Below are 26,967 nucleotides of genomic sequence, written 5' to 3' on the forward strand. Positions count from 1 at the left end.
CTCTAACTGTGGACAGATCACCTTTAATGAAAAAAACCTCAAGATGGTCATTTCCTTCTTGGGGAAACCTTCAGGGTCGCTTCTTGATCCAATACTGCTGGTAAAAGTAGTCAAATATGAAAAATATTTTGACACACATTTCTTTTTGAGATCTAGATTTTATTAGCACACTTTGGTTTTGTCACTTGGTGGCTCTCAAGAGTCGACCACTTTCTGCGTTTTTATGTCAGGCTCCTGGTCTCGTTTCATGGGCCATTCCCTAGAGATGCACCCAATAGCTAAGAAATTAGCTACTTCCCTTGGCTATGCCACCTCAGGAACAGCACTGCTACTAGGAACATCTGTTCGAGCCCTGTAATATTTTTCTTGAGGGCAAACGTCTCAAAAAAATCTGAGTTGAATGGAGAAGATTAAAAATATATATATATAATTCAAGGGGCTACCCTTTATGTAACAAATTTGTACTGTTATTTAATTTCTCATAAACATTATTTACCTGGGAGAAAACTGGTATCCTCTGCTTCTCTGGTGTCTGTTTCCTGAACGGTATCCTCTACCTGAAGAAAAAGGTCACAGAAAACACAAATGTTAGCTGGTAGCTGCAGGTAATGTATGAAAGGAAAGACGGAAGTCAGAAAAACTTGTACATGGAAACTCCTTTGGGCCCGAATGCGAGTTAGGTAGATTTAAGTGGAGGGAATCCAGGTGGCCACACTTAATTTTCACACCATTCTCCTCATGCCTAAATCCACCTATTCAGAGTTATTGTCTATGGAATGGGGAATACAATGCAGACCCTTTCTGCATGAACCATTCGCTCCCATTTACCACCTGAGCTAAGCCCGTGCGGGCTGGGCCTAAGGTCCTGTGGATTTCAGGGGACATGGCACGCTGTAGGTTGGCAGGCTGGAGCATTACAGGCTCCCCCTATGCCACAGGCACGGGTCAGACGAGTCCTTGCGTGCTCCGCATTTGATGTTACAAGCCGGAATTTCCTGCAGATAAAATTGAGCCCCGTGTTCCCAGACTCAAAAAATCTGGGCATTCTGGGCCAATTGTACTCAGGCAAATCGGCGAACACCCATTACAACGCTGGCATTACTACGCATTACTACGCATGTCTTTATGTCGCATGCGTTACAACGCAAGCGACCTTACCAAGCGTACACATTGCGACGCGTCCCATTACATCGTATGCGCTAATTAAGGTAATAATTAAAGGTATTAGAATTTCGGGTTTAGGGGGGTGGGCCTAGGGGTAAAAATCGCGAAGTCAAAGCATGCGGGGTGTTTGTGTGCGTTGTAAATGTATTTTGTATGCATTTCAATAGAAATGCGACGTAATGGTTTGCGTTGTGGATACTTGCGATGTAAAATAACATGCAAATTGAAAACTGCGATGTCATGGCATGCAATGTTAACGTTTGCGATGTAACATTATACATCTGGCTAATCAGTATCGTACCCATGGGTAGAGCTCCACCTAATTAGTAATCGAGGCACTTTGTGTCATATCATATAGAATTATTCGTATAATCAGGAGTTATTAACTAAACTCTTTGGCCAGTCTACCTTTTTACCTTATTTCTGCTCACCCTGTCTGCCATACCCCAGCAAAGAGCCTCAAATTCGGTCTGTATTTTTAGCAAGCGGTTGGAAAAAATGAGTTTATGCTTCCTCCACAGCTGAGTCAGAGAGAGGAGGGAAGGGACAGAGGTTGAAGAGATGCATTTTTTTTATAACAAAACTGAAATGAACTAATACCTATTATATACCCACATAACTCTTGGTAAAGGATTAGTGTCTGGAGTAAACCATTCTATATAAATACCCATACGTACAAAGAGGCAGCAATATTTACATGGTCTAATGTGCACATTTATCTTGTGAAGTATGATATTTTTTTATTGCAAATAACTGTAATTACCTTTTACATACATATATACACATGCCACTTCTAAAAGTTTTAGTAGTGGGCAGAAACCCCTCTATATATGCACCTATATGTTCATAGAAGAAGCACTTTAGACAAGGTCTGATATACAGAAGTATCTTGTGGTGTAATATTCATTTACCCCTTAGACAAATGTATCTGCTTATAACAGGAGCATAGTTCAATGTACAATGACATGTATAACAACAACTCTTCTCCATACATTGAGAAACATAGATTGTCATGTGTGAGTATACTGTTGTGGTACACTGCTGTGTTTTGAGTATAGTTATCATGCGGGAAAGAGACAGCTCTAGACTAACCATCTGAAGCTAAGATGTTCGTCAGCGGATCTTATGTTTGTGGGTACTGAATTCCATAGCTAGGCTGTTCGCACAGAGAAAGAGGTTTTATCCATGTTTTGTTCTTGTATCGGAATTTTGAGGCATGGCACCATTCTCGAGTGCAGGTTCCTTTGTTGAATGTATTCGTTGATTTTCTTCATGATGAAGAGTGGTCCTACGCGTTTTTATTACTTTGTGTGAGATACAAGCCAGTGAGAATGCGGTTCTTCTTGTAATCAATGTAGGGTCCACAAGGCAGTGGAGATGTGTGTTTCTGGATTTACAAGTAGGAGAAGACGAGCAGCAGCGTTCTGAATTCTGTGCAGCCTCGCCATAAAAGAGCTTTGACACCTCATCAGGGACAGTAGGCAAGATATAAATGTGATTAATAAAGAAAACAATACTATTTATACATGTACATGGGCTGTTTCTTTGGAATACATATTGTATTGTAGGGTCTCAGGCCCATCAAATGTATGTAGCAGTTTGAGTTGTCATAATCAGATGGAAACTTTTTTAATGCAATTCTCAACCGCTTTACAACTTAAAGCACAAGTTACTTACCTTTGGTAACAATATATCTGTAAGAAACATTAGTAGTGATAGATTTCTTACCTTAGAATTACCCCCAGGCATCAGACTGGATCCGGAAAGTTTTCGTCAGCATTACCCTTGCACATCGGTAGGAGTCGTCGTGCGGCTCCACGTGCGTCGTTGGCGTCGTCGGCGCCGAGATGACGTCGCTGGAGCGACTTAGACACGCCCACGCGCGCTGACGTCAGTTCTGTACACGACTTTCCGTGCCTGGGAACGCAGAGCCATGCAAGAAACTGACCACAGGTACCATGAAACTAGGGCCCTGAAAGGGATGACCTTAACCCTAGAAATCAGTTCGCAGATATATCGTTAACGAAGGTAAGTAACTTGTGCATCTGAAAAAAACATGTAGTGATAGATTCCTTACCTTAGAATAGATACCAACCCCGGTGGTGGGTCTGCGAACCAAGATCACACCAGAAATCCTGGAGAACAAATCGGCAAAGAAGCCGTCTCTCCGGACTTGGCTGTCCAGGCAATAATGCTTGGTAAACGTGTGCAGCGAGGCCCACGTAACTGCCTGGCAGATGTCATGCAAGGGAACTCCCCGTACCAAAGCAGTAGTAGCTGCCGTCGTCCTGGTAGAATGGGCGCGCAGCCCCGCCGGAGGCCCCTTTTTAGCCAAAGAATAACAAGCCTTTATGCACAGAACGACCCACCGAGAGATGGTCCACTTGTGCACGGCCTGACCTTTCTTGGCGCCCACGTAGCCAACAAAGAGTTGGTCATCCACCCGGAACTCTTGTGTGCGGTTCAGGTAGAATGAGAGCGCATGTTTTGGGTCCAGACGGTGGAGCCTCTCTTGAGGGATGCGGAGGCGGAAAGAAGGTGGGCAAAGTGATGGTCTGCCCGATATGAAAAGCGGTGACAACCTTTGGCAGAAAAGATGGACAAGTCCGTAGAACTACTTTGTCCGGATGGACAGAGAGAAAAGGAGGTTTAGAAGAAAGAGCCTGGAGCTCACTCACTCTTCTGGCAGAGGTAATGACCACCAGGAAAGCGGTTTTTAAAGTGAGAAGACGAAGAGGACAGATGTGAAGTGGCTCAAAGGGAGCACACATCAGATATGTCAGAACCAGGGACTTGAAAAGGGAAGGCTGATCTGGAAGCCGTAAAAAGGCTGAAATGGCCGAGAGATAGCCCTTGATAGTGCCCCGAGCAGAGCCCTGCTGGGCCAAAGAAAGGAGGAATAAAAGGATCTCTGAAAGAGGGGCAGAAAGGGGATCCACAGCCTTTGCTGTGCACCATGCCACAAACGTATTCCATCTGCAGCCGTTTACCGACTTAGTGGAGGGACGCCTGGCTGCCAAGGTTACATCACAAACTTCGGGAGGCAGGTCAAAAGACGTCAACTGCCGCTGCTCAATCTCCACGCAAGGAAGTGGAGACTGGACAGGTTCGGGTGGAGGACCGTCCCCTGTTGCTGCGACAGAAGAACCTCCCGAAGAGGCAGTCAGATCGGGGGATCGATAGCCATGCTGAGTAGCTCGGGATACCATACTCTTCGAGCCCAGTCCGGAGCCACAAGAATGACTTGGGCCCAGTTGCGCTTGATCTTCTTCAGCACTCTGGGTAGAAGTGGTATAGGCGGAAAGGCGTATAGTAGACTGCAACTTCACTCGCGACGAAAAGCATCATCTAGCGAGTACCGCCTTAGAAATTCCAACGCACTGAACTTATGACATTGCGGTGGTGAATAGATCTAACCAAGGCTCTCCCCACTGCTGAAAGAGACCTTGCGCCACGTCCGAGTACAGACGCCATTCGTGATCCATCATGCACCGGCGGCTGAGTTTGTCCGCCCTGGCGTTCAGAGAACCTGCCAGGTGTTGAACCTCCAGGGAAATGCCCTGATGTCCCAGCCATGTCCAGAGACGCAGAGCCTCCTGACATAGGGTCCATGACCCCACCCCGCCCTGTTTGTTGCAGTACCACATGGTGGTGGCGTTGTCTGTGAACACCTGCACTACTCTCCCCTTGACAGAGGGAAGGAATGCCTTCAGTGCAAGTCAGATCACCCGAACCTCCAGAAGGTTAATATGGAGCCGGGACTCCGCCGGAGACCAGAGTCCTCTGATCTCCGCCTCTCCCATGTGGCCGCCCCATCCCAGAAGGGACGCATCTGGCACCACTGTGTGCTACGGTTAGGGAAGGGAGAGGGATCTGTCATTGACCCAATCGCGATTCGTGAGCGACCACTGCAATTGTTGTGTAGTGCCCTCCGAGATCTGGACGTGATCGGACAGGTTGCCCTGAAGCTGTGCCCACTGGAACTTCAGGTCCCACTACAGAGCCCGCATATGCCATCTGGCATGATCCACCAACAGGATGCAGGAGGACATCATGCCCAGTAGCCGGAAGGTCATCCTGACCGAAACCTGGGATAGAGGCTGAAAGATCAGAATCATCGCCCGAATATCCCGGACTCACTGCTCGGGAGGATAAACCCGAAACTGCGCCGAATCCAGAACCGCTCCGATGAAGAGGAGCTTCTGAGAGGGGATCAGGTGCGACTTCGGCATGTTGATGGAGAACCCCAGCAAATGCAGGAGGTCGGACGTAGTCTGGAGGTGGGAGACGACTGCCTGGGATGAGTGTGCCTTCAACAACCAGTCGTCAAGATAGGGGAAGACTGGATCCCCTGATCTGCGCAGATGAGCTGCAACCACCACCATCACTTTCGTGAACACCCGATGGGCGCTGGTAAGGCCAAATGGGAGCACGGTAAACTGAAAGTGCTTGTGGCCTACCGTAAACCGCAGGTAACGCCAGTGGGCCGGCAGGACGGGGATATGAAAGTAAGCGTCCTGCAAGTCCAATGCTACCATCTAGTCTTGAGAGTCTAGGGCAGAAAAGACAAGAGCTAGTGTGAGCATATTGAACTTCTCCTTCCGGAGGGAGCGATTGACGTTCCGAAGATCTAAGATAGGCCCTTGTCCTTCTTGGGGACCAGAAAGTAGTGGGAATAACAACCACGACCTACTTCAGGCCTAGGAACGCGCTTGATGGCCCCCTTGGCCAAGAGGGCCATGACTTCCTGTTGAAGAAGCACAAGATGGTCCCTCAACATACTGTGGTACTGAGATGGCATGGCTGGAGGGGAAGCCTCGAAGGGGAGGGAGTAGCTCCTTCGAACAATTTGCAGCACCCACTTGTCCGATGTGATGTTGCGCCAGTGGGGGAAGATGATGGCAAATCCTGCCACCCACTGACGTTTGATGGGCCTGAAAGGTCGGACTAGGAAGGCTTTGCGGTGGACGCTGTGGGGGTGGAGGTGGACTGACCCGCCCGCTGGCCCCCAGAACTGCCTCGACGGTTCCCATGTCCGCGGCCGCGCTGAGAATGTAGCTGCGCAGGCCTGTGGCTCTGGAACAAACGTGTTGGGGAACCCCTGCCATGGCCACGAAACGAGCAAATAGCGGAAGGAGGAGGAGGGTGAGTGGCCGACAGGCCCAAGGACTTGGCCATAGCCCGTGAGTCCTTAAAGCGCTCCAACGCACTATCCGCTTTATTGCCAAAAAGGCGAATGCCATCAAAGGACATGTCCATCAAGGTGTTCTAGACATCCCCTGAGAAGCCAGTTGTTCTCAGCCAGGCGTGTCGCCGAAGCGCCACCGTCGTGGAAATCGCCCTGCCCGGCTAGTCGATGGTATCGAGCCCACAACGAATAGTGAACTTTGCTGCATCTCCCCCAGCTGCAACAACTTGGGAGAGCACTGTCCGTGCCTCCTCCGGACAGTTGGGCAGCACCTGTGCAACCGTAGCCCACAGATAGTGGGCATAACGGCCCAAGAGGCATGCGGTGTTCACCGACCGCAGCCCTAAGCTGGCAGATGAAAACAGCTTCTTGCCAAGCTGCTCCAGTTTCTTGGATTCCCTATCCGAAGGAGCGGAAGGGAACGAGCTCTGGGAAGTAGAGGCCTGGACAACCAAGCTCTTGGGAGTGGGGTATTGGGAGAGAAAGAGGGGTCGCCTGGAGCTGGGCGATGGGGTCGGCCACGTTCCTGTCCACAGGAGCCCCTGTATTGGGCCTGGACCAAGTGCCCAAAAGGACGTCAGAAAGTGCATCATTGAACGGCAGCAAGGGCTCCGAAGAGGTCGCCACCAGCTGAAGCATTTCTGTCAGGAGGTTAGTCCTGACGGCCACTGTAGGGAGTTCAAGGTGGTGGGCCTCGGCTGCCCTACGTACTACCATTGCGTAACTGGCTGCCTCCTCCATAGCCACGGTAGGAGGAGATAGCATGCCAAGGTCAGGTGAGGTGTCAAGACCACTGGCATCCCCCAAATCCTCTGCCCAGTCCGGATCATAATCACACTGCTGTGTGAGAGGGTCCTTGGCCCCATCCCAGTCCTCCCCTTTCTCCGAAGTCTGCGAAACAGGCTGAAAATAAGGAGGAGGACGAACATAGGGGAAAAAGGGCCCCATCGGCGTCGGCGCCGAGCGACGCCGATCCATCACCGTGTCCGGTTCAGGGCTGAAACTGGGGGCGACGTCAGAGGTGGTGCCGGTGGAGTCGTTATAAGGTCAACTGGCATCGACCGGGGTCCGATCCCAGGAGGTCCTGCGGTGCAGGGGCCGGAGCCGCCGGCGATGGGAGGACAGGACCTCCAGTCTGGCCCGCGGGGCCCGTAGGTGCACCGGCGGGGCCAGACGGCCCAAAGAGTTGGGCCATGGCAGCAAGAAACTCTTGCACCTGAGCAAGTGTCGCCGACGGACCCAGAAAGGGTGGGTAGGCTGGCGCCGACATCGCAGGCTCCGCCAAAGCCACAGGGGTGGCACCACCCACACCCTCAGCCACGTTGCTTGACAGGCAAAGGGAAGTCAAGGAGCGACAATGCTTCTTCGACTTCTTTTTGGAATGCTTTGACTTATCTGACTCCGAGTGAGAAGACTTAGATCCAGAGGAATGATTGTGACGGCTCCGCGACTGGTCCCTCGACCTCCCACGGGACCAGGACCTTGAGCGGCACGGAGTCGACTGCCGGACTTCCAGCAACTTTCGGGACCGCTCCCGCAAAGTCTTCGGCGCCATGGCCCGGCAGTCGGGGCATGACTTGGAGTCGTGGTCACGCCCCAGGCAGTAGAGACACACGGGGTGTGGATTCGTCACCGACTTCATGCGGGGACAGTCTCCACAGTTCTTAAAATCGGGCATCCCTATGACACCAGGAGTCGATCGACTCGAAGCAAATGAGACAAAAGGCCTCAAAAAATTAAGTCAAAAAGTGACTGGGGGTACTTGCTCTTTCAGGATCTGCACTTGCTGGCACGGAAAAATAAAAAACTGACGTCAGAGCGCGTGGACACGTCTAAGTAGCTCTAGCGACGTCATCTCAGCACCGACGACGCCAACGACGCACGCGAAGCCGCACGACAACGCCTACCAACGCGCAAGGGTACTGCTGACGAAAACTTTCTGGATCCAGTCTGACGCCTGGGGGTAATTCTAAGGTAAGGACTCTATCAATACGTGTTTCTTTCAGATTTAGATGTTCATATGTGGTACCATAGCATGTTTTTCACTTTTCCTATATTTTTTGCCAGTAGATTAACCTTAAAAATGAGTAAGGTAGGACTTAACCCAAAAAAACTATCAAAAAAGCTCTAAATCCTTCAGGTGTGACTATTACAGAGACTCTCCTGGGAAAAGATGTATGTCCTTGCTAATTGGTAGGGTGTGCAGGGTACATAACATAAGGTTCTCATACTCTCTGTACTGTTTTTATCTTTACCAAATTGAAGGAGCCATCAAGGGTGTTGTTATGTATTCTTAGCCCCCTCTGCAAAACCATAATTTATCTGACAGCTGAAGGTTTTACCTCTGGTCTGGGTATAGAGCCACACATTATTTGGTGAAACATCTGTGCAAATGGGCAGTTTATAAGATTCACATCACACTTTCAAAAGCTGCATGATAGCGAATAAACGAAGTGCCACATAAATACCTACATAGCAGTCTGGCCCTGTGACATGCTGACTCTCCATCTCGTCAGCCAATCACCACCATCTATCTTCAATTTTCAGCTGTCTTTACAGCCATCTTGCAGTCGTCCTCAGCTAAGAGTGGATGAAGACAAGGGCATGACCTGTCTGGTTCTCCTAAGACCAGGAAGGACCTAAGGCCAGAACCTAAGCTGCTCAGGTAAGCCCTCCTATACCTCTGCCACATTGCAGCACTTTACATACCCAGACTCATGCTCAGACCATGTAAACGTAAAAATCATATTAACAACCTCATCCACATATAACTCACTAACACATACACACACCCAACAGGACTAGCAATCAAACTCTTGGGGCAGTGCACCCAACCCCATATCCTTGTTGACTTCAACATGTCCAGAGACTCCAGCATGAAAAAAAAAAAGGAATCACCCTACATGCTTGCCACCACTCTGAAAATCAAGTAGCACATCACTCAGCCCAGGCACTAAAAAGGATATGTGCTCAACTTTCACCTGTCACCCTATACTACAATCTATTGGAAGGTCAAAATAACACTGGACAGTAGGGATCACTTCATCATCCTCTTTTCCATCTTTCACACCAAACTCTTTAAGGTCAAACGAAAAAAGAAAACTAACATTCTGCTTCTTGAAAGATCTCTTCAAGTATGCACTTGTTTAACTCCTTCCAATCCACATCTGATGTCAACAAACTTCTTGACATCTACAACACAACTCTGGAGAATCATGTAGAACTCAATGCTTCACTGAAAACACAGCACTCAAAGATGTCCTAACCCAATGCTCTCCACTGTGCACACAAATATGTCATCACCACAACTAAAGTCACATTCTACAGACTATGATCAATGATACAATTAAGAGAAGCAAAACCCTCTTTAGGGTTGTGAAGAGCTACTTCAATCCTCTCCAGAAGCCTATCTATCCCTCCATCAGCAGAAACATGTAATGAAATTGATCAGTTCTTTACTGAGAAGATACAAAATAGATCACATATCCACAACATACCCCAGACATCCATATTACTACCTATTTCTATCTCTCTATCCTTCAGTGGACTGCCTTAAATCTCCTCCTACGTACTGTATTCGTCAACATCCTGAACTCTCTCTCTCTCTCTCTCTCTCTCTCTCTCTCTCTCTCTCTCTCCCTCTCTCACTCTCTCTCTTGGTAACCTCCTATGAAGGTGACATTCTTCCATCATTCAATACCAAATCTCTGTGAGGCAATGACATCACGCTCCTCCCCAACAGCATCAATGCCTTCCTCTCCCACAGAAACTTTCCTGTTGCTTCCAGAAGTAAATTTCAGAACAGTGTAAGATTTAGTTTGCTCCCACCTCAGTAGAAGTAATGCTCGCTTGAAGACCTCCGAAACACAACTTTGCCATTACTGAAGGACATACTAAATACTGCAGACTATCCCATCAGGTACAGAAGAATGTTAACCACATCAACCCAATGCTTTAGGAATTACACTGGCACCCATTGCAGACCTGTTTAATCTTCAAGACCAACTGCTTCACATACAAGCCTTCAGAAACTACACTCCAAAATATTGGGCCGAGGCACTAACCACTATGGTAGGCAATGCCACACCAGGAGCCAAGATAACACCAGACTGGAGACAAAAATTTGCAAGATAAACAAAAACAGAAAACATGTCTTCTCAACTATGGTCTGGACCAATATTCCTACTGAGATCAGAACTGCTGTGACCCTCTGCCAGTTTAGACTGCTGCTTACTGCTGCTTCCTGTAAACAACTGTATTGTTCCCTGGAATTTCGTGCCTGTACACATCTTTTTTGCTTCCGCCTAGGTGTGCATTACAGGAAATCCACTGCAAACATATATGATTTTACCTTTTGGTATACAGGAAATTTAAAATTAAAGGCAGCATTGCATTAAATAACGGGACTAACTGACAATGGTGCAGGAAAGCACACTATCACTAAGAACCAGCATTGGCAAAGCCAATAGGCCACGCCTATGTGAGATCTATTTGATTTGTTAATTTTTTTTAGCCTAGTTGTACATCAGCGCAGCTGCTGTTCTGCATGGCTAAAAGCAATGAGGGAGGCAGGATACTGGTTGGGAAGTGTTAGCAATGTTTTTTCTGGTTGGCTAGGGTTTGCACCTAAGCCGGGCAGAATCCACCACTCTAGTCAGGATAAGGGGATTACACGTCTAAAATTAACCCTGTAGCTAGTAGCTTGGGATGAGCAGTTAGGCATATTTTCAGAGGCAGTGTTTAGAGCATTTGCACATAACTAGCAGGAATACAGTGAAAACATTTCAAAATGACACCACACCAGTTTTAGAAAAATATCCAATATATCTGTGGAAAACAACATACATTGATCAAAATACAGAAATGCAAAAATAGACTTTATATAGAGTTCCTTGAAGTCGATAGTTCAGTCCAGGGCTATCACGGTGTCGTGAGCAAACAAATCCAAAAGTTCTGGCCGGTCACGGAGTGGTGAGCCAGCTACGGTGTCAGGGAGACCCATATACCAGTACCTTTAGAGATGCAGGGCGCCTGACCTTGCGGTGAGCTCCGGAGGAGCGGAGTCGGTTCCTGAAGTCAGTGCAGGAGTCATTGAGCCTTTGAAGACACACGTGCTGCAGGTTGAACTCCATGAGTTTGACGTCAGGAGCGCCACCAGGCGCTGGGGCTGTGGTGGGAAGTGGAGCGGTGAAACGTGCAGTGCCCTTAGGTCGCGGTGCAGGCAGCGGCTCAGTGACGTTCATCCAGCAGCATCGGTGAGACCAGGGCTGCAGTGCAAAGCGGCCCGGTACTCGTTGCGGTGCTGACAGGTCACAGTGCAAGCGGTGGTGTTATCGTGGCTGAAGAGTTATCGTCGGTAGACTCAAGGCTGCGGTGCGAGATGGGGCAATTCATTGTGTGGGGCCCACAGGTTGAGGTGCAGGCAGCAACGTCGGTTGATGATCTGGAGTCGATGCCGCAGGCATCAGTGGGCCATGGCTGCAGTGTGGGATGGGGCGGAGCGTTGATTAACCTACAAGCAGTGCCCCCAAACCATGCTGTAGGCAGCTGCGTTGATGTCAGCTTGGAGCGGCAGCATCAGTGAGGCCAGGGCTGCTGTGAGAAGTGGGATGGTTCTCCGTGTTCTCCACGAGTGGTGTCCACTGGTCATGGTGCAGGCCGCTGTGTTGGTGATGGCGTCGTAAGGGATACCAAGGTGGCGGTGTGAAGCGAGGCGGTGCGGAGTACGGTCCCCAGAGGTCACGGTGCAAGCAGTGGCTCGGTGGCGGTCTCGGATGGCGTCATCTGTGAGAACAGGGTTGCAGTGCGAAGTGCGGTGGTGCCCTCTGTGGTGCCTTCAGGTCACGGAGCTGGCAGTAGCATTGTTGACGGTGTCAGGTTACCCTTTTCCTCCGAGGCAGTTGAAACATACAGTTTCAGAAGCCGTTACCCAGAAGATGTTGAAGTCCTTGATTATCCTGAGACTTCCAACAGAAGGCAAGCTCTAAATCAAACCCATGGAGATACTTAGAATGCAGAAAGAACAGTCTAGTCCTTTCCCTGCCACAGAGACAGAAGCAGCAACTGCAGGCCAACCCATCAAAGCACACAACAAAGTGGTAGTCTCTCTCACAGCTCTTCCAGCTCTTCTTCCTGGCAGGTTCCTTAGTCCAGCAGTAATCTAAAGTCTTGTGGTCAGGGCCCCAATATTTATACCACATTTTCCTTTGAAGTTGGTACAAACAAAGTTCCTCTGGCACACATTTACCAGTTCAGCCTGGCTCAGGCCAGGTTCACCACAGGAGATGGAGACAGCTTTGTGGAAGGCAGACACAGTTTATTCAGGTGCAAGTGACAACTTCTACCACTACTCTATTTGCAGCTAGGCCTATTCAGCCTGGCGATGAGTCACCCGGGAAAGGCAGGGCCCACCTCAACCCCCTTGTGTCAGTCTAGTGTGAATGCACATCCCCTGCTCCTGGCACTCTAAACCCAGATAGGGAATACACAAATGGCAGAGGCACATAGGATGGTTAAGCAAGAAAACCCACTAAAAGTGGCATTTTCAAACAAACAACATAAAATTCATATACACTAAAAGATGTATTTTTAAATTTTGAGTTCAGGCATTCTAAACTCCATTTCTCTATCTTATCCCATTGTAGAGTTATGCATGTAAAATATTACACGGCAACTCCCATGTTAAGCCTATGGGCAGACAGCCTTTCAATAGTGAGAAACGAAATACACAGTATCAAGACATGTCACACACACACCAGTACATATCCTACCTTTCACATACACTGCACCCGGACCATGGAGGTACCTTGGGCCTACATGTAAGAAAAGGGATGATTAGGGCCTGGCAAGTGGGTGCACCTTGCAGGTCGACATGGCAGTAAAAACTGTGCACAGACACTGCAGTAGCAGGTCTGAAACACCTTTGAAAGGCTACTTGTGTGGTTGGCACAACCAGTGCTGCAAGCCCACTAGTAGCATTTGATTTACAGGTCCAGTGCACTGTACTAGGGACTTACTAGAAAATGAAATATCTCAATCTCGGAAACACCAATCCATAAACACAATTTACATGGAGACAATATGCACTTTAGCTCTGAATAGCAGTGGTACAGTGACCAGAGGCCTAAAACCAACAAATACAAGGTCATAAACAGGTGGTCAAAAAGCAAAATGTCTGGCGGAGAACCCGCTGAAAAAATCAAGCCTAACAGGAAGGGGAAGAAGGATGTGGCGCAATGGGCAGAACTGGCATCCTCAGAACTGGAGAACCAGGTTCAACTATCGGCATTGGCTCAACATCCTGTGATTCAGGACAATCACATAATCTTCCTTTCCCTTCAAAAAATAAAGAATGTGGAGGTGTGGAATGCAATTGGTGCTCATTTAAAGTGCTAAAAAAAGAAAAAATCCGAAGTGAATGTAACTGATGCTCATATAAAGTGCCGATACTTTGGGGTCGAGTTTGCGCTATAAAGAAAATTCATCTGCACTTGGTCCACTCGCTCGCAAACAACAGGAAGTGACGCCGCGCATATTCTGCCGAATTAGATGGCGGCAAAGAACTGTGTTAAAGATTCCAACAATGGTAAGTGATGGGTGGGCTAAAATCCCCCTTTTAGAGGTTTTTGTTTTGTAGGAACAAGCGATCGTCAACAGTGACAGCGCATGCGCACTGCCTGCCGGCAAGAACTAAAGATACAACAGGTGGGACTTTTTCCAACATGCCCACAAAGGCAGTTTTGCAATACCCTACTAAAATTGTTACCCTGTCGCCTGGAGGGTTTGAGAGTGCAGCGCAGGATCTGCAGGACAACTACACTCGAAGTGACAGAACAAAAAACACGTCTGATGGGCTGGAGGTCTACGCACAGCCCATGAGACATAATATTAGCATGCTTCATAGCACTAACGCACAATACTGTGTCAGGAGATTTTGCCCTGAAATCATAGCCTGTCGCTCTCTAGAAGAGCACTGCACAACAGTGCTTGAAAACCAGTGTCTGCATGATAAATGGCTCTGTTACAGGCACTGTGCTATTAATGATACTGTAGTGATGAATGGCCTACAAAGCACCGAGGAGCAGCGAGCGAATAGGGAACTGGCTAGCCAGTACTGAAGTGCAATCTGAAAGGCAGTCACAGAGCTGTGCATTGCAAAGTAAGTAATAAATAAGCAGGGTAAGTATTCAATAACACAGTGTGTTGGGGGAAGGGGTGTATTTCTGTTTAGTGCCATACAGCATAATATTGGCTCTGGCACAAAGGTGGTAAAATGTGGAAGAGTGTGTGCAACTGTGGGATGACTGTGTCGACACATGCCATGATGCTGGCGCTTGCATAAAAGCAACACTTACTGGCATATTGCAGCCATCCAAGGCATGATGGTGCACACAAGTGATACTGTGTTGAACTTGGCACAATCTTATCCCTGGCACCCATCGGTTGGTTGTGCCCATTTCTGATATAGTGCTGTCCCTGTAATAATGCTATTAATTGTTGTTCAAATGTGGGCATTCACCGCACAATAGTACCCACTGCTCATACAATGCTACTACTGGCATAATGGTAAATATTTATGCCATATTGTTGGCATTCATAGCGTGATGATATATCCTACCTGTGAGAAGTTGGCCTGGCATATGCAGTCTCCTAGTTATAGGGGACACCTTGCACCAGTCCAATTCAACTCTTATTGATGATAGGTTTAAGACAACCTTTAAAGAAAGCTATCCTAGTGGTAGCTGTGGAGAGCAGCCTTCAGGCTAAGTCTTGAAGGAGTGTTAAGCTTATTGTTTTACCATAGATAACCTCTTGAATGACCAAATGAAAGAGTAGCCCACACAGGTATATATATAAAATATATGTATTTATTCTAGACAGAATCCCACAGTCTCTTTATGAGGCTAGTGGCAAAGTTACAATTCAAACAAGCATTTATAAACACAATAAATAGCACTGGAATCACAGGGCCCCAGGGGGGGACCAAACCATATATTAAAAAAGTGGTATAAGAACCACAACAATTCTACAGACAATGCCTAGGGCATTTAGGATCGCTGGCCCCTTAAGAATCCACCCCAGGTTATGAGGAAGGGGACCCATGGGAGGCGCGTGCAGTGGAAATAGCTGCTATCGGGATCTCTATTATATCCTATGGAGAATGTCGCAGTTTGATTTAAACAGATTAAAGACACTTCTAGCAGGAGTTCAAAGTTAAAAACATAGAGTTAAGCTTTTGAGGAGCCCACTACCACGAGAGTACCGAGGTACCACTGTTACCTGCCCCAGGGAAGCCGGGTGCATAGGTCGTTTTCGATGTCGGGTCGCGGGCTAATTTTCAATGGGAAAATGTACAAGACTGCTGGTAGCCAAAAGCGTCGATGATGCCGTGAAGATTGAAGTTGTAGAGTTTGTAGAGAAGAACCTGAAAGCAGAGGGGACAGAGTCTGGGTCACGGCACAGTGACCAGGGAGCTCAAAGGAAAGAGCCCTTCAATGTCGGGTGCTTCAAGTGGAAAGAGGTGTAGCTTGGATCTGCAGCCACGGGCTCCGGGAGGTTTCAAGGAAGGCCAGCTTCTGGAGGGCGACTGTCCCACGTCGGATGAGGGTCGCTGTGGTGTTAGTGTCCGGATTGGATCCACTAAGCCTTGGCAACCGCAACCCACGCAAGATGAACAAATCAGCTACTGGTGCAGACCCACGAGGTCTGTGAGAGGTCTCCTTTGGAGAGACTGTAGAGCAGGCCTGGAGCAACCAGGGGAACTCTTTAAAGTAAGGATTGTCCTCCGCCAGGGCCCACAAGTCGAGAGACAAGGGACCGCGGAAGGGACCGCGGAAGGCAGCAATTTGGCGTGCGTAAAAGGGAGCCCACGGGCCAGCGGAGGGGGCTAGGGCGCTGATCTTTAGCACAATTGCTGCAAAGTGGTTGGCTCGATAACGGGCCAAAGCACAACTTTTCCACTGGTCAGGGTCGTGTGCTAGGCAAGAGGTGGCCGGTGTCCTGGGGTATTGGAGATCTCTGCACCCACGCGGTCCACGGTGCTCAGCCTTGCTGTGCACACTCACTGGCCTCTGGGATGCTCAGGAAACCCACCTCAAGGGCGCTGGGAGTCGACGAAGTCCGTAGGAGCAGCGAAGTTCCAACCGGGTCACTTGCAGTGTTTCAGGTGCCTGCCAAGCAGGGGGGTAACTCCTTTACCCCAAAGGAGATTTCTTCAGTCAGCTGGGCAGCAGCTCGTCGAAGGTCAAGTCTGTAAAGTCCAAGATTAATCTGAGGCTCTGGGGCCACGTTATTCACCTTTATCCCCCAGATTAGGGGAGTGTCCAGAGTAGTGCCCACCAATGAGTGGTGAGGCGGGAAAGGGTGGCTACACCCTCTCCCCTTTGTGTGTTTCCCACCTGGGCGAGGGGCAGGATGCCCCTGAACCGGTCCCAAGCGGTGTATGCAGAATGTAGGCGCAGTAGCAGCCTACGTGCAACTCTGAAAGGCATCCTAAGGTGCACCCACCCAGTTCCAATCCACATATCCTGTCTGGGGAGGTGCTAGCACCTCCCTGCCACAGGAGCCCTATTGTCCAGCTGGCGAGGCTGGGATTTTCCCCAGCAACAGCCAGCCAGAGTTGTGTGGGTGGCGGGTAGTAGCCATTTTGTACTACGTGTGCACTTTTAAATTGGTGTCTAAATTCTGCCGCTTTTCCCATATCGCCCCTCTAGCAGGGGGGAATCGTGCCCTCATGCCCATGGCTGGACTGGGGGTATGATTCCTACATGTTTGACACCAAACACGATATGGTTCTGTGTAGCCATTCTCAAGTTATCGCAATAGACTTATAATGCGGTTAAGAGTATATGGTATGGCTACACTACAAACAACCCAGCAATGATTTTACGAAGGTTGCAGAGGGGCCCGACTCAGGTAGGGGTCCCCCCTCACACATACCTCAGCACCCTGCCTTGTAGGATTACCAGGGCCTGCTATAGGGGTGACCTATGAGAGTATATGTGTTGTAATGGGGTGGGATATAGGGTACCTATATCCCTGTAAGGGGTGCTAGCACCACCTTACCCAGACTACAGTAGTGGTCTGGTGGTGTCAGTTTGTATGGCTGTCCCAGGGTGGCACAATAAGTGCTGCAGCCCTGGTAGGCCTACTGAGGGACCCATGCCCTGGGTACCTAGGGTACCATCTACAAGGGACTGCCATGGAATCCTCAGTATCCAATTGGCTTGTACCTAGGGTACTCACAACGTTTAACAGAGGAAGCAGATAGGCTGGGGTCCTGGATAGCAGGGCCACAGCCTGGCTAGAGTCATAAAACAGTCAAAACATCAGCAAAAAGTTGGGGGCAACTATGCAGTCGATGCCACTCTCCTACACTTCCACTCTCAGGAGAATCTCTGTTATAACAAGTGATCACAAATCAAGGGAAGTGAAACGTAATAGTGAAGAAATAAGTTATGAATATTAATTTCAGTTGACATTTCTGACCTGCCAGTATCACCTATGACTTTTAGGCATTTTTCATAGAAACTGTGCTGCAAAATTAACCGTTTTGCCACCATTTTCTCCAACTCTTCTTAGGGTGGGTGATGTCCCTTTCCCTGCATCCACCCTGGGACGGGTCAAGCTTGCTTGGCATATCAACAAAGCACTTGTGAGTCCCAAGTGATATTCAGAACCTCTGTATTTTAAAGAAGAGTATATGAAGTAAAATACACTATTTGGTTCCACTTTTTTTTTAACACAGAGAATCCTTCTTTTTCAGCTCTCTATGGCCTGCTGAAGCAAGTCAGGCGAGCTCGGTGCACACAACTGACGAAGATCACCAGCCGCAGCAGCATCCACACATGAATATAATGTGGCACAGTGCAGACCCATGTGCAGGATGTTCAAACCACAAGTGACTTGTACTCGGAGCACCTTCTTTAGCCGCAGGGCTAGCCAAATCTGATGTCTGCGTTTAGCATGAACGGCCATGACAATTGCCATTGTGTCAACAAAGGCACCTCGCAGTCGTTAGTAATGCAGTTTGGTCCAAGTATGATCAATTTCCCTGCCAACTCTCACCATTTCCTTGTTTGCTCGCAAACATGTTTATTGAGAACAATGAGGCAGATTTCGAGTTCTAGGGACTCAAGTTGTGCCAATGTTTACTGAATCATTTTTTTTAACTGATTCAGTGCTGACTACTCTATTCACCCTGTCTGCCTGGGGTTCACACCGTGCCACGGCTTGGCAGCGGCAGTGATATATGTGAGGCGCTGCAGGCACTGTTCAGCAGGTCGAGCAGGCTTGACTCTGAGAACACAGCAGGCGTGTGCAGCTTTCCGTTGGTTTCAGTCATTTGTATACCATAATAGTCACAATGGAAACCCTTCTGAAGAGGTGGAGACTAGCACTCGATTCATCTTAAAAACTCTCAAACCTCGACTCTCCACAGTCAAAGGATTAATAAAAACACTTTACACTCAAAGTCAGAAGTCATCAGAAACTCCTTGCCCACCACTCCTTAACCAGCCACACAATACACCCGGATCCTGGTACCCCACGTGTATCTCCAAGGCTGCAGCCAGAATGTGACCTCCTGCTAGGGCAGAAGTCCTAAAAAATATAGAGGGGTACTAATTTGTATTGGCAAGGTGCAATGACGTGCATTAAGTGACGCCACAAGAATAGACGCAGTTTACTGTCAAAGCAGAAATAGATTATTCATTATGTAGGATTTACGAAGGTAAATACGTGTGGATATAATGTGCATTGGCACCAAGACACAAAATACATCTGCACGTCGTATCTCAATGGAATGCAGTGAATATTTTTCAAAGGACTTAAACCTATGTTTATACAACAAGGCATGGGTTTATAAACATGGATTTGTTTTGTATATTTTGAAATAATGAACAAAGATACATACCTGTAATGCAACTAAATAAAGAATGCACAGATTACTTTAAATCTGTTCACTGTAATTATTTAGCTCATCAAGTAGATATCAAGGACAAGGACGTCATTTCAAAAATTAGTGGGGAGACTCGGCACGCCCGCATGCACCACCACATACACCCTGCCTCCATGTGATTATTACTTCCTTCCCGCTACACACATAGAGCACATAGAATACCAAATAACATTACTTGCTGTCAACTGGTTGAAGTACAGTGACACCAGCAATATGGCAACTAGTGAAATTTAAAAACAAATACATGAATAAAACATAAAAACAAATACATGAATAAAACATAAAAAAACAAATACATGAATAAAACATTGGTCCACACCTAGTAGAAACATTATCATGGTAGAGCGACTGACCTTCAAAAAACATGTGAATAAAATAAGTACAAGTCAAAAGACTTTTAGAAAAATAATATCACCACATGCCAGAATACAATGGTGAAAGAGTAACTGAAAGAAAGGAAGACGATTGAAAGAGGCAGGGCTTTACCCAGATCTTACGTTTTCAGGGCAGTTCCTATGGAAAGGTTTAAAGCATGGCAGAGTAGGATTTTCATGCAGGTGAGCTCCCCCTCTATCAATATTAGCAGTAAAAAGCAGTTTCAGCTTTAAACTACTACATTGGTTTGGGATTAAATAAAAACTATTTTCTAGATCCAAGATCATAGTTTCTTAAACGACCCCACAAGTCACCAATATATACTCAAAACACTTGGCAGCTGTAGCAGTGGGCTTGGCGCTCAACTTAACATACTTACCTTGACTATCACTAGGCAATCCTTTACAGTGTGTGCATCTAGCAGGCTACCAACAGACTCCTTAGGTATATGAGGTAAAGTACCTTTTCCATTGCCCAAACAGGTGGCTAACTCTGGGATTGGTATTTTAAGTCCTGCCATCAAAACTAGTGAAGCATATATATATATATTTTTTAGGTCGAACCTAGGCAGGGCAAGCGCTATCTTTTGAGACATGCTGTATTCTCTCTGTGGGCTTATAGCCAACCTCCAGCTATTGATAGGCTCCTGTCAGTGTTCTTTAAAAAAAGTTACTGCTTCTAATTGGATAATGCTTGCTCTGTGCCCCACCTTTTCTCAATTGTTGACTCCCATGGAGTATTGCCACATGACTTGTCCTCTTCCACTTGTGCCATTGTATTTCGTATCTTTGGTACACTTTTTTATGTATACCAAGCAATTCTTCAAAGTGATGGTGTTTTCTTGTTTTGTGTTAACACGGCGCCCACGAGGTCGCGTAATATACCTCTTTGAATGCCTCTTACGGCCATCTTGAAAGGGGGCCTGTTGGGTTTACCTTCCATACTCTGGACGTTTGGAACCCCTGTATGTCAAGAGAATGGAAGGAACATTGTGGAGCGGGGGTTCTGGGTCAGTTGCAAGGTGTTCGTTTGATCGTCGGATCGCTTATCCTCTGTCCTGTTGACTACTAAATAAAAGTATCTTGAAGACATCTTACCAGATTCCTGACTTCCCTACACTGGCGACGGGCTGCCAGTCAACAGGACCTCCACCCACGCGTGCGAAGCTGCTGACGATTTGTCTGTCCACGCTGTGTTCAGTAGGTGCTGGGAACTTCCGATTTCGTTCCAGCTGATTTTGGACTACATTCCTACTTATTGGTAAGGCGCATAGGCGGTACAGCACTCCGAGGATCACTATATCTGTGCCATTCCGCCTGGATTTATCTTGCCTCCTAACCGCCATTGCTGCTGTGTGCGAGCGCTCCTCTTCTCATACGAGCGTTCTTTTTCCATCCTCCTCTGTGTGGTTCACGGTGATCCGCACATCACGACGCTTACCCATGACGTCACGACGCTTACGGCAGCGGCCATCTTTATATCAGGCATTTCTCCATAGCCTGCAACGTTTTCTTTAGTCAGGCAACCATTCATCTGTGCCGATCTCGGTGATCTGCACACCTTTTCGAAATTAATCATTTACAGGCATTATTCCTTTGCCCACAACAACTTTACAGTAATTTGGCCACAATTGCAGTGCTGATTTTGGTGATCTGCACACCATTTCTTTATGTAAGTATAATAAGTGCTGATCTCGATGATCCCCACACCCTTTATTCTAATTACTTCCTTTCATCTAAATATTTTATATTAAACTAAAGAAGTGCACACAATTTTACTATTTTGCAGAACACCATTTTAGTTCATTCGCAATGTTACAATCTATTTCTCCACCAGCACCTTTTATACCCAATCCAGCTTCTCCAGAAATTGACTGGGAAAAATGGAAAGAAGAGTTTGAAGCGTATCTTGAAGCTCTTGATGGAGAATCTTTTACTTGTAAAAAGAAATATGCTGTTTTAAGACATTGTTTAGGCACTGAAGGCCGCAATATATTAAAACACATTCCTAAGGACACAGTCATCATTGGTAATGGGGAAGGCGACAATATGGTGGATGAATATGCTACTGCCATCAGAGCATTGGATAATCGTTTCAAAGCTTGCAAAAATATTACCATGGAAAGACATAAGTTCTATAAGAGGGTTCAATCACAAGGTGAATCTGCTTCAACATACGTTGGTGCTTTGCGCATTCTTGCTTCTTCTTGCTGATACCAAGCTTTCGAAGAGGATATGATTAAAGACCAGTTAGTTGAAAAGACCAACAACAAAAAGGTTCAAGAGGCACTTCTATCCAAATCTGATCTGACTTTACAAAAGGCTTTAGAGATCGCAACTAGGATTGAAAGCACTTCTTTGTACATGGAGCAAATGTCTATAACGGACAGCAATAACCAAAAAGTGTGTGCAGTTAAATCAAAATATAAGAAGTCTAAGGATCTAAAAGAAGTTAAACCAGATTAAAAAAGTACCAACACTATGTCAAGCAAAACACTGATGTGTTACAGATGTGGTAGTATTACTCACCTTGCTAATGCTATATCGTGCCCAGCCATTGATAAAATATGTATCAAATGCTCCAAGAAAGGACATTTTGCTGCTGTTTGTCACTCTAAAAGTAATACACTATTCAAGAAAGTACACAATGTCGAATCTTTAACAGAAGAAAATTGTTCATCTAGCGAAGAAGAAGAAATTCTCACTATTGTGGACATGGATTGTTCCAATGGTATATGGGGTGTTAGTCCCCAAGGTCTGAAGAGACCTCTGTGTACAATTACGGTGAATGGTGTAAATTTACAAATGTTGGCAGATTCTGGGTCTCCATTCACTTTAATAAGTGAATCACTCTGGAAAAAAACGTTTCCAGAGCAAACTCTCAATTTGTCTTGTGTACATCCCATTGGTTATGGTGGAAACATTATTGATGTAATTGGCACATTTACTGCTGATTTTGTATTCAGGGATAGTAAGTCCAAAGGTGTTGTATATGTGGCAAGGGACGAAGCATGTCTCCTCGGGTGGGGAGACCAAGGTAATCTTGGTATCATACTTGATCCAAATAACGCACAACTGGTAATGTTGAAGAAAGATTTCTTTCAGGTTCAAACTGTTCAACCAAGTTCTTGGGAGGTATTATATCCAGAAGTGTTTACAAAAGACTTGGGTCTTTTCAAGGGTTTCAAACACATGATTAAATTATCAAGTGATGCTCAACCTGTGTTACACAAGGTAAGAAAGGTGCCTCTAGCTCTACAATCTGACTTAAAGAAAGTATTAAATACATTGTTTTCATGCAATGTAATCGAACCTATTGAATCCTCTGATTGGGTGTCCCCTGTGGTTCTGGCTATAAAGGCCAATGGCAATCTGCGTGTGTGGATTTACGTGCTCTAAATAAGAACATATGGATTGATCAGCACCCCCTGCCTAACATCACACAGATGACATCTACCCTCAAAGGTGCCAAGTTCTTCAGTTTATTAGATATGTCATCTGCATATCATCAGATCGAATTACATGCTGAATCAAGGGACCTTACTGCTTTCATCACTCCTGAGGGCCTTTTCCAATTTAAGCGCATGCCCTTTGGTCTGGCATTTACGTCTGCCGTCTTTCAGAGAGTGGTTGAAAGTATGTTTAAAGGAATGCCCAGAGTAATGGCCTTTCAAGATGACGTATTGGTGTATGGCGAAGACCAGAATCAGCACAATAACAGATTGTGCCTGGTTTTATCTTTGTTAAAATCAAAGGGTGTCACCCTTGGCATTGACAAATGTAAACTTAATTGCACTACTGTGGACTACCTAGGGTACACGTTACCTGCTGATGGTGTGCAACTCAAGCAGAGCCTGGTTAAGGCCATTGAAGATTTCAGAATTCTAAGTGACAAGGAACAATTAAGGTCTTTTAAGGGCCTCATTGAATTTTATTCCCGTTTTATTTGTAATTGTGCGTCTAAAACTTTCAACATTAGATCTCTCCTCAAGAAAAACGTTTGTTTTACTTGGAGTGATGCATGCACTACGGAATTTAATTTAATCATACATGAAGTAGCTCATGCTATTCCCCTTAAAACATTTGATCCTTGTGACAAAACCATAATTATGACTGATGCCAGCCAAAAAAGTTTTGGTGCCGTTCTTTTGCAGAACAGAGATGGCAAAGATGAAGTGATTGCATTTGCTTCGAGGAGTTTCCATGGAGCTGAACCTTCTTATTCTGTGATTGAGCTTGAAACCCTTGCTTGTTGGTGGGGCATCACTCATTTCAAGCATTATTTGTATGGTTCAAATTTTGTGGAATGGGTCGCCATAAACCACTTATCGATCTGCTCACTACTAAAGGGGGAGGGAAAGTAACCCCTAGAATTGCAAGATGGCAATTCAGACTTATGGAACACAACGTTAGCATTGAATATGTACCAGGAAAAAGGAATCTACTTACCGATTGTCTATCTAGGTTACCGTCTGACAACAACATGTTTGCTGAAACCAAGGATGCTCATGATTATTTTGAACTGGTGTGTTGTGTTATTGATCTATCTGAGAATGTTATTTCAGAGAGGGAGTGGAGAGAAGCTTCTGAATGTGTTTAAGGAAATTTTGAATTTTTTATGTCAAGGATGGTCTCACAACATTGAGAAACATAATTGTGCCTACAAGTACAAGCATGTTTTTGATGAGTTATCCACAGTTAACAGTCTTTTATATAGATCATCATTATTAGTTGTTCCTGAAGCCATGAGGAACAAGGTTCTTACTTGGGCCCATGAAGGCCACATAGGTATGCGTGCCATGAAAAGAAGATTAAGAGAACACTTTTTGGTGGCCGGCTTTAGACAGACAGGTGGAGCATTTTGTTAGGGATTGCATGGAATGTGCTATTAGTGACAAATCGCAAGTAACCTGTCCTTCTCCTATTGAAGCCATAGAAGTTCCTGACAAACCTTGGTTTAAGGTTGCTGTTGACATTATTGGCCCTTTGAATTTGTCTGCCAATTTACCTGAGTATGGCATTGTTCTAATGGAATTTCATAGTTGTTGGCCAGAAATCAAGTGGGTAAGAACTGCTGATTCCTCCTCTATCATTACACTTCTCAAGTCACTTTTCAGTAGAGAGGGTGTTCAAGAGTAACTCCTCATTGATAATGGCCCCCAATTTGTTTCAATTCAATTTGAAGAATTCCTACGTTCTGTTGATATTATTAAACATGTTAAAACCTCACTTTATCATCCAAGAAGCAATGGCCTTGGGGAACATTTTAACAGACCATTAAACAGAATGTAAAATTAGCTAAAGCTTGCGGATTGAATTGCAAAGCAGAAATTGAAAAACACCTATGGGCTGTTCGCACTACTCCCAATTCTGACACTAGTGTGTCTCCATTTGTTTTGTTAAGAGGTCGTATATCTTCCTCTAAACTTTTGAGAAGGTGGATGGGTGATAAAGAGTTTGTTGTGTCCAAGGACAAGATTGATGATGTTAGCAGGAAACAAGTTGTTGCACAAAACAAATATGATCAGACACAGTCCAGTCCTGTTCCTAAGCAATTGAATGTTTAAGTGGGGGACATGGTGAGGGTGAAGTGTTCTAGGATTTTACCCAAGGAGGAATCCACATTTTCTGTTCTTAAGAAGGTGGTAAAGGTTAATAAAGGCGCTGTCAAATTGGATGATGGTAGATGGTGGAACAAAGGGAAGATTGCTGTGTCCAAAACGGGTTTGGGTGCTCAACCTAACAGAAATGCTAACAATGACACTAATTCCACTTTCCATTCTCCGTCTTCCAGGACCGTCAAGTTCACTTTCAAGTTTCATGATTATATTTTGAAATAACTCTTATGATTTATCTACAATGTGACCATTAAGTTACCTTCTAAGTTTCATGATTATATTTTGTAATAACTTTTATGATTCATCTACAATGTTAATTTTGTCCTTACTTTCAGCACATAATTGTTCTTTGTTTTTATTTGCATTTTTCATTGTTAAGGGGAAAGATGTGTTGGGTTTCCTTTCCATTCTCTGGACGTCTGGAACCCCTGTATGTAAAGAGAATGGAAGGAACATTGTGGAGCAGGGGTTCTGGGTCAGTTGCAAGGTGTTCGTTTTATCGTCGGATCGCTTATCCTCTGTCCTGTTGACTACTAAATAAAAGTATCTTGAAGACATCTTACCAGCTTCATGACTTCACTACAGGGCCCAAACTCCGTGCTACCCTTTTCCTCTTCATGTTGTGTTTCTGAGCAGGGGATCTCCGCTGTGCCTTCCTCCTCTCCTTCCGGATGTGTTCCACCGCAGAGAGGTTGCGTTACATGCCTCTTTGAATGCCTCCTATGGCAATCTCGTTTATTTACAACAAGCACTTCTTCAAAGTGATCGTGTTTTCTAGTTCTGTGTTAGCACAGCACCTGCAAGTTCGCCTTACATGCCTCTTTAAATGCTTCTTATGGGCATCTTGAAAGGAGGCCCCGACTGCGTTTCAGAGCAGGGGATCTCCGTTGTGCCCTTCTCCTTTCCATCCGGCTCTGCTACACTGGCTTCCTCTCCCAGCAACACCTCACCTTTAGTGGTAACCATCCTCAGAGCCAGCTCCAAGTCCTCCATAGCTGGGGGCCGCCTCAGCCTCCCCCATACAAGCTCCGCTGCATTTCTTTGTATAGACCCACGGGCTAATAATAAGATGGGCAGTATGTAGAATAATGTGCACTTTTTTTTTTTGTCACAGAACAACGTTATTTAAAAAAGGCAAACAATTTTCTGAGTACAATAAAACAATAGTAATACAGATAATCTACAGTTCGGTAAGGAGGAACTATTTATTATCCTAATTGCTGTACACTATTCTAATTTCTAGGCTTCCCATGGGTTGGCATTACAATATGAAATCCATAGTTTCAGGAAAATAATTGTTATTTTCGAAGGAACTTTTCTTTAGGGAGCAGAGAGTAGCGGGGCACATGTAGTATAGAAGTTCCAGTGTGCACTTACAGCCCAGGTCCATTCTGGGGTACGGGTGGCACTGTAGTGATTCAGTGTGCCCCCCTAGCGGAAGAAGCTAGGAGCATAGGCTGGAGCTCACAGACCTTGTTCTTGTTCGGGCATAGTATGAAGCTAGCATGTCACTGTGCATCCTGCACTCACAGCATGCGAGTTACCCTTCCAACGAGCAATACTTAGCACCTCTTCACAGTTTATAGCAACATATGCCATTATTAAATAAATGTTATTATTTTTGTTTTTGCAATTGTTTGTCTTTTCTTGTCGCATAAACAGTGT

The 26,967-nt window shown here is 46.1% G+C and overlaps 1 protein-coding gene and 1 long non-coding RNA gene across 3 annotated transcripts in view; one reads left to right on the forward strand and one right to left on the reverse strand.

Moving 5' to 3' along the window:
• LOC146821082 (uncharacterized) overlaps positions 1 to 26,967 on the forward strand; it is a 391,873-nt gene that overhangs the window by 284,282 nt on the left and 80,624 nt on the right. The window lies entirely within an intron of this gene.
• The window catches only part of FAM120B (family with sequence similarity 120 member B), a 981,159-nt gene that overhangs the window by 17,385 nt on the left and 936,807 nt on the right, over positions 1 to 26,967 (reverse strand). For both annotated transcript variants that reach the window (XM_085612026.1, XM_085612027.1), the window contains exon 10: positions 497 to 557. In XM_085612026.1, coding sequence (XP_085468152.1) covers positions 497 to 557 — 61 coding nt within the window. The remainder of the gene's footprint in view (positions 1 to 496; positions 558 to 26,967) is intronic.

The sequence above is a fragment of the Triturus cristatus genome, chromosome 6 (assembly GCF_964204655.1).
Source record: "Triturus cristatus chromosome 6, aTriCri1.1, whole genome shotgun sequence".
Taxonomy (NCBI): Eukaryota; Metazoa; Chordata; class Amphibia; order Caudata; family Salamandridae; genus Triturus; species Triturus cristatus.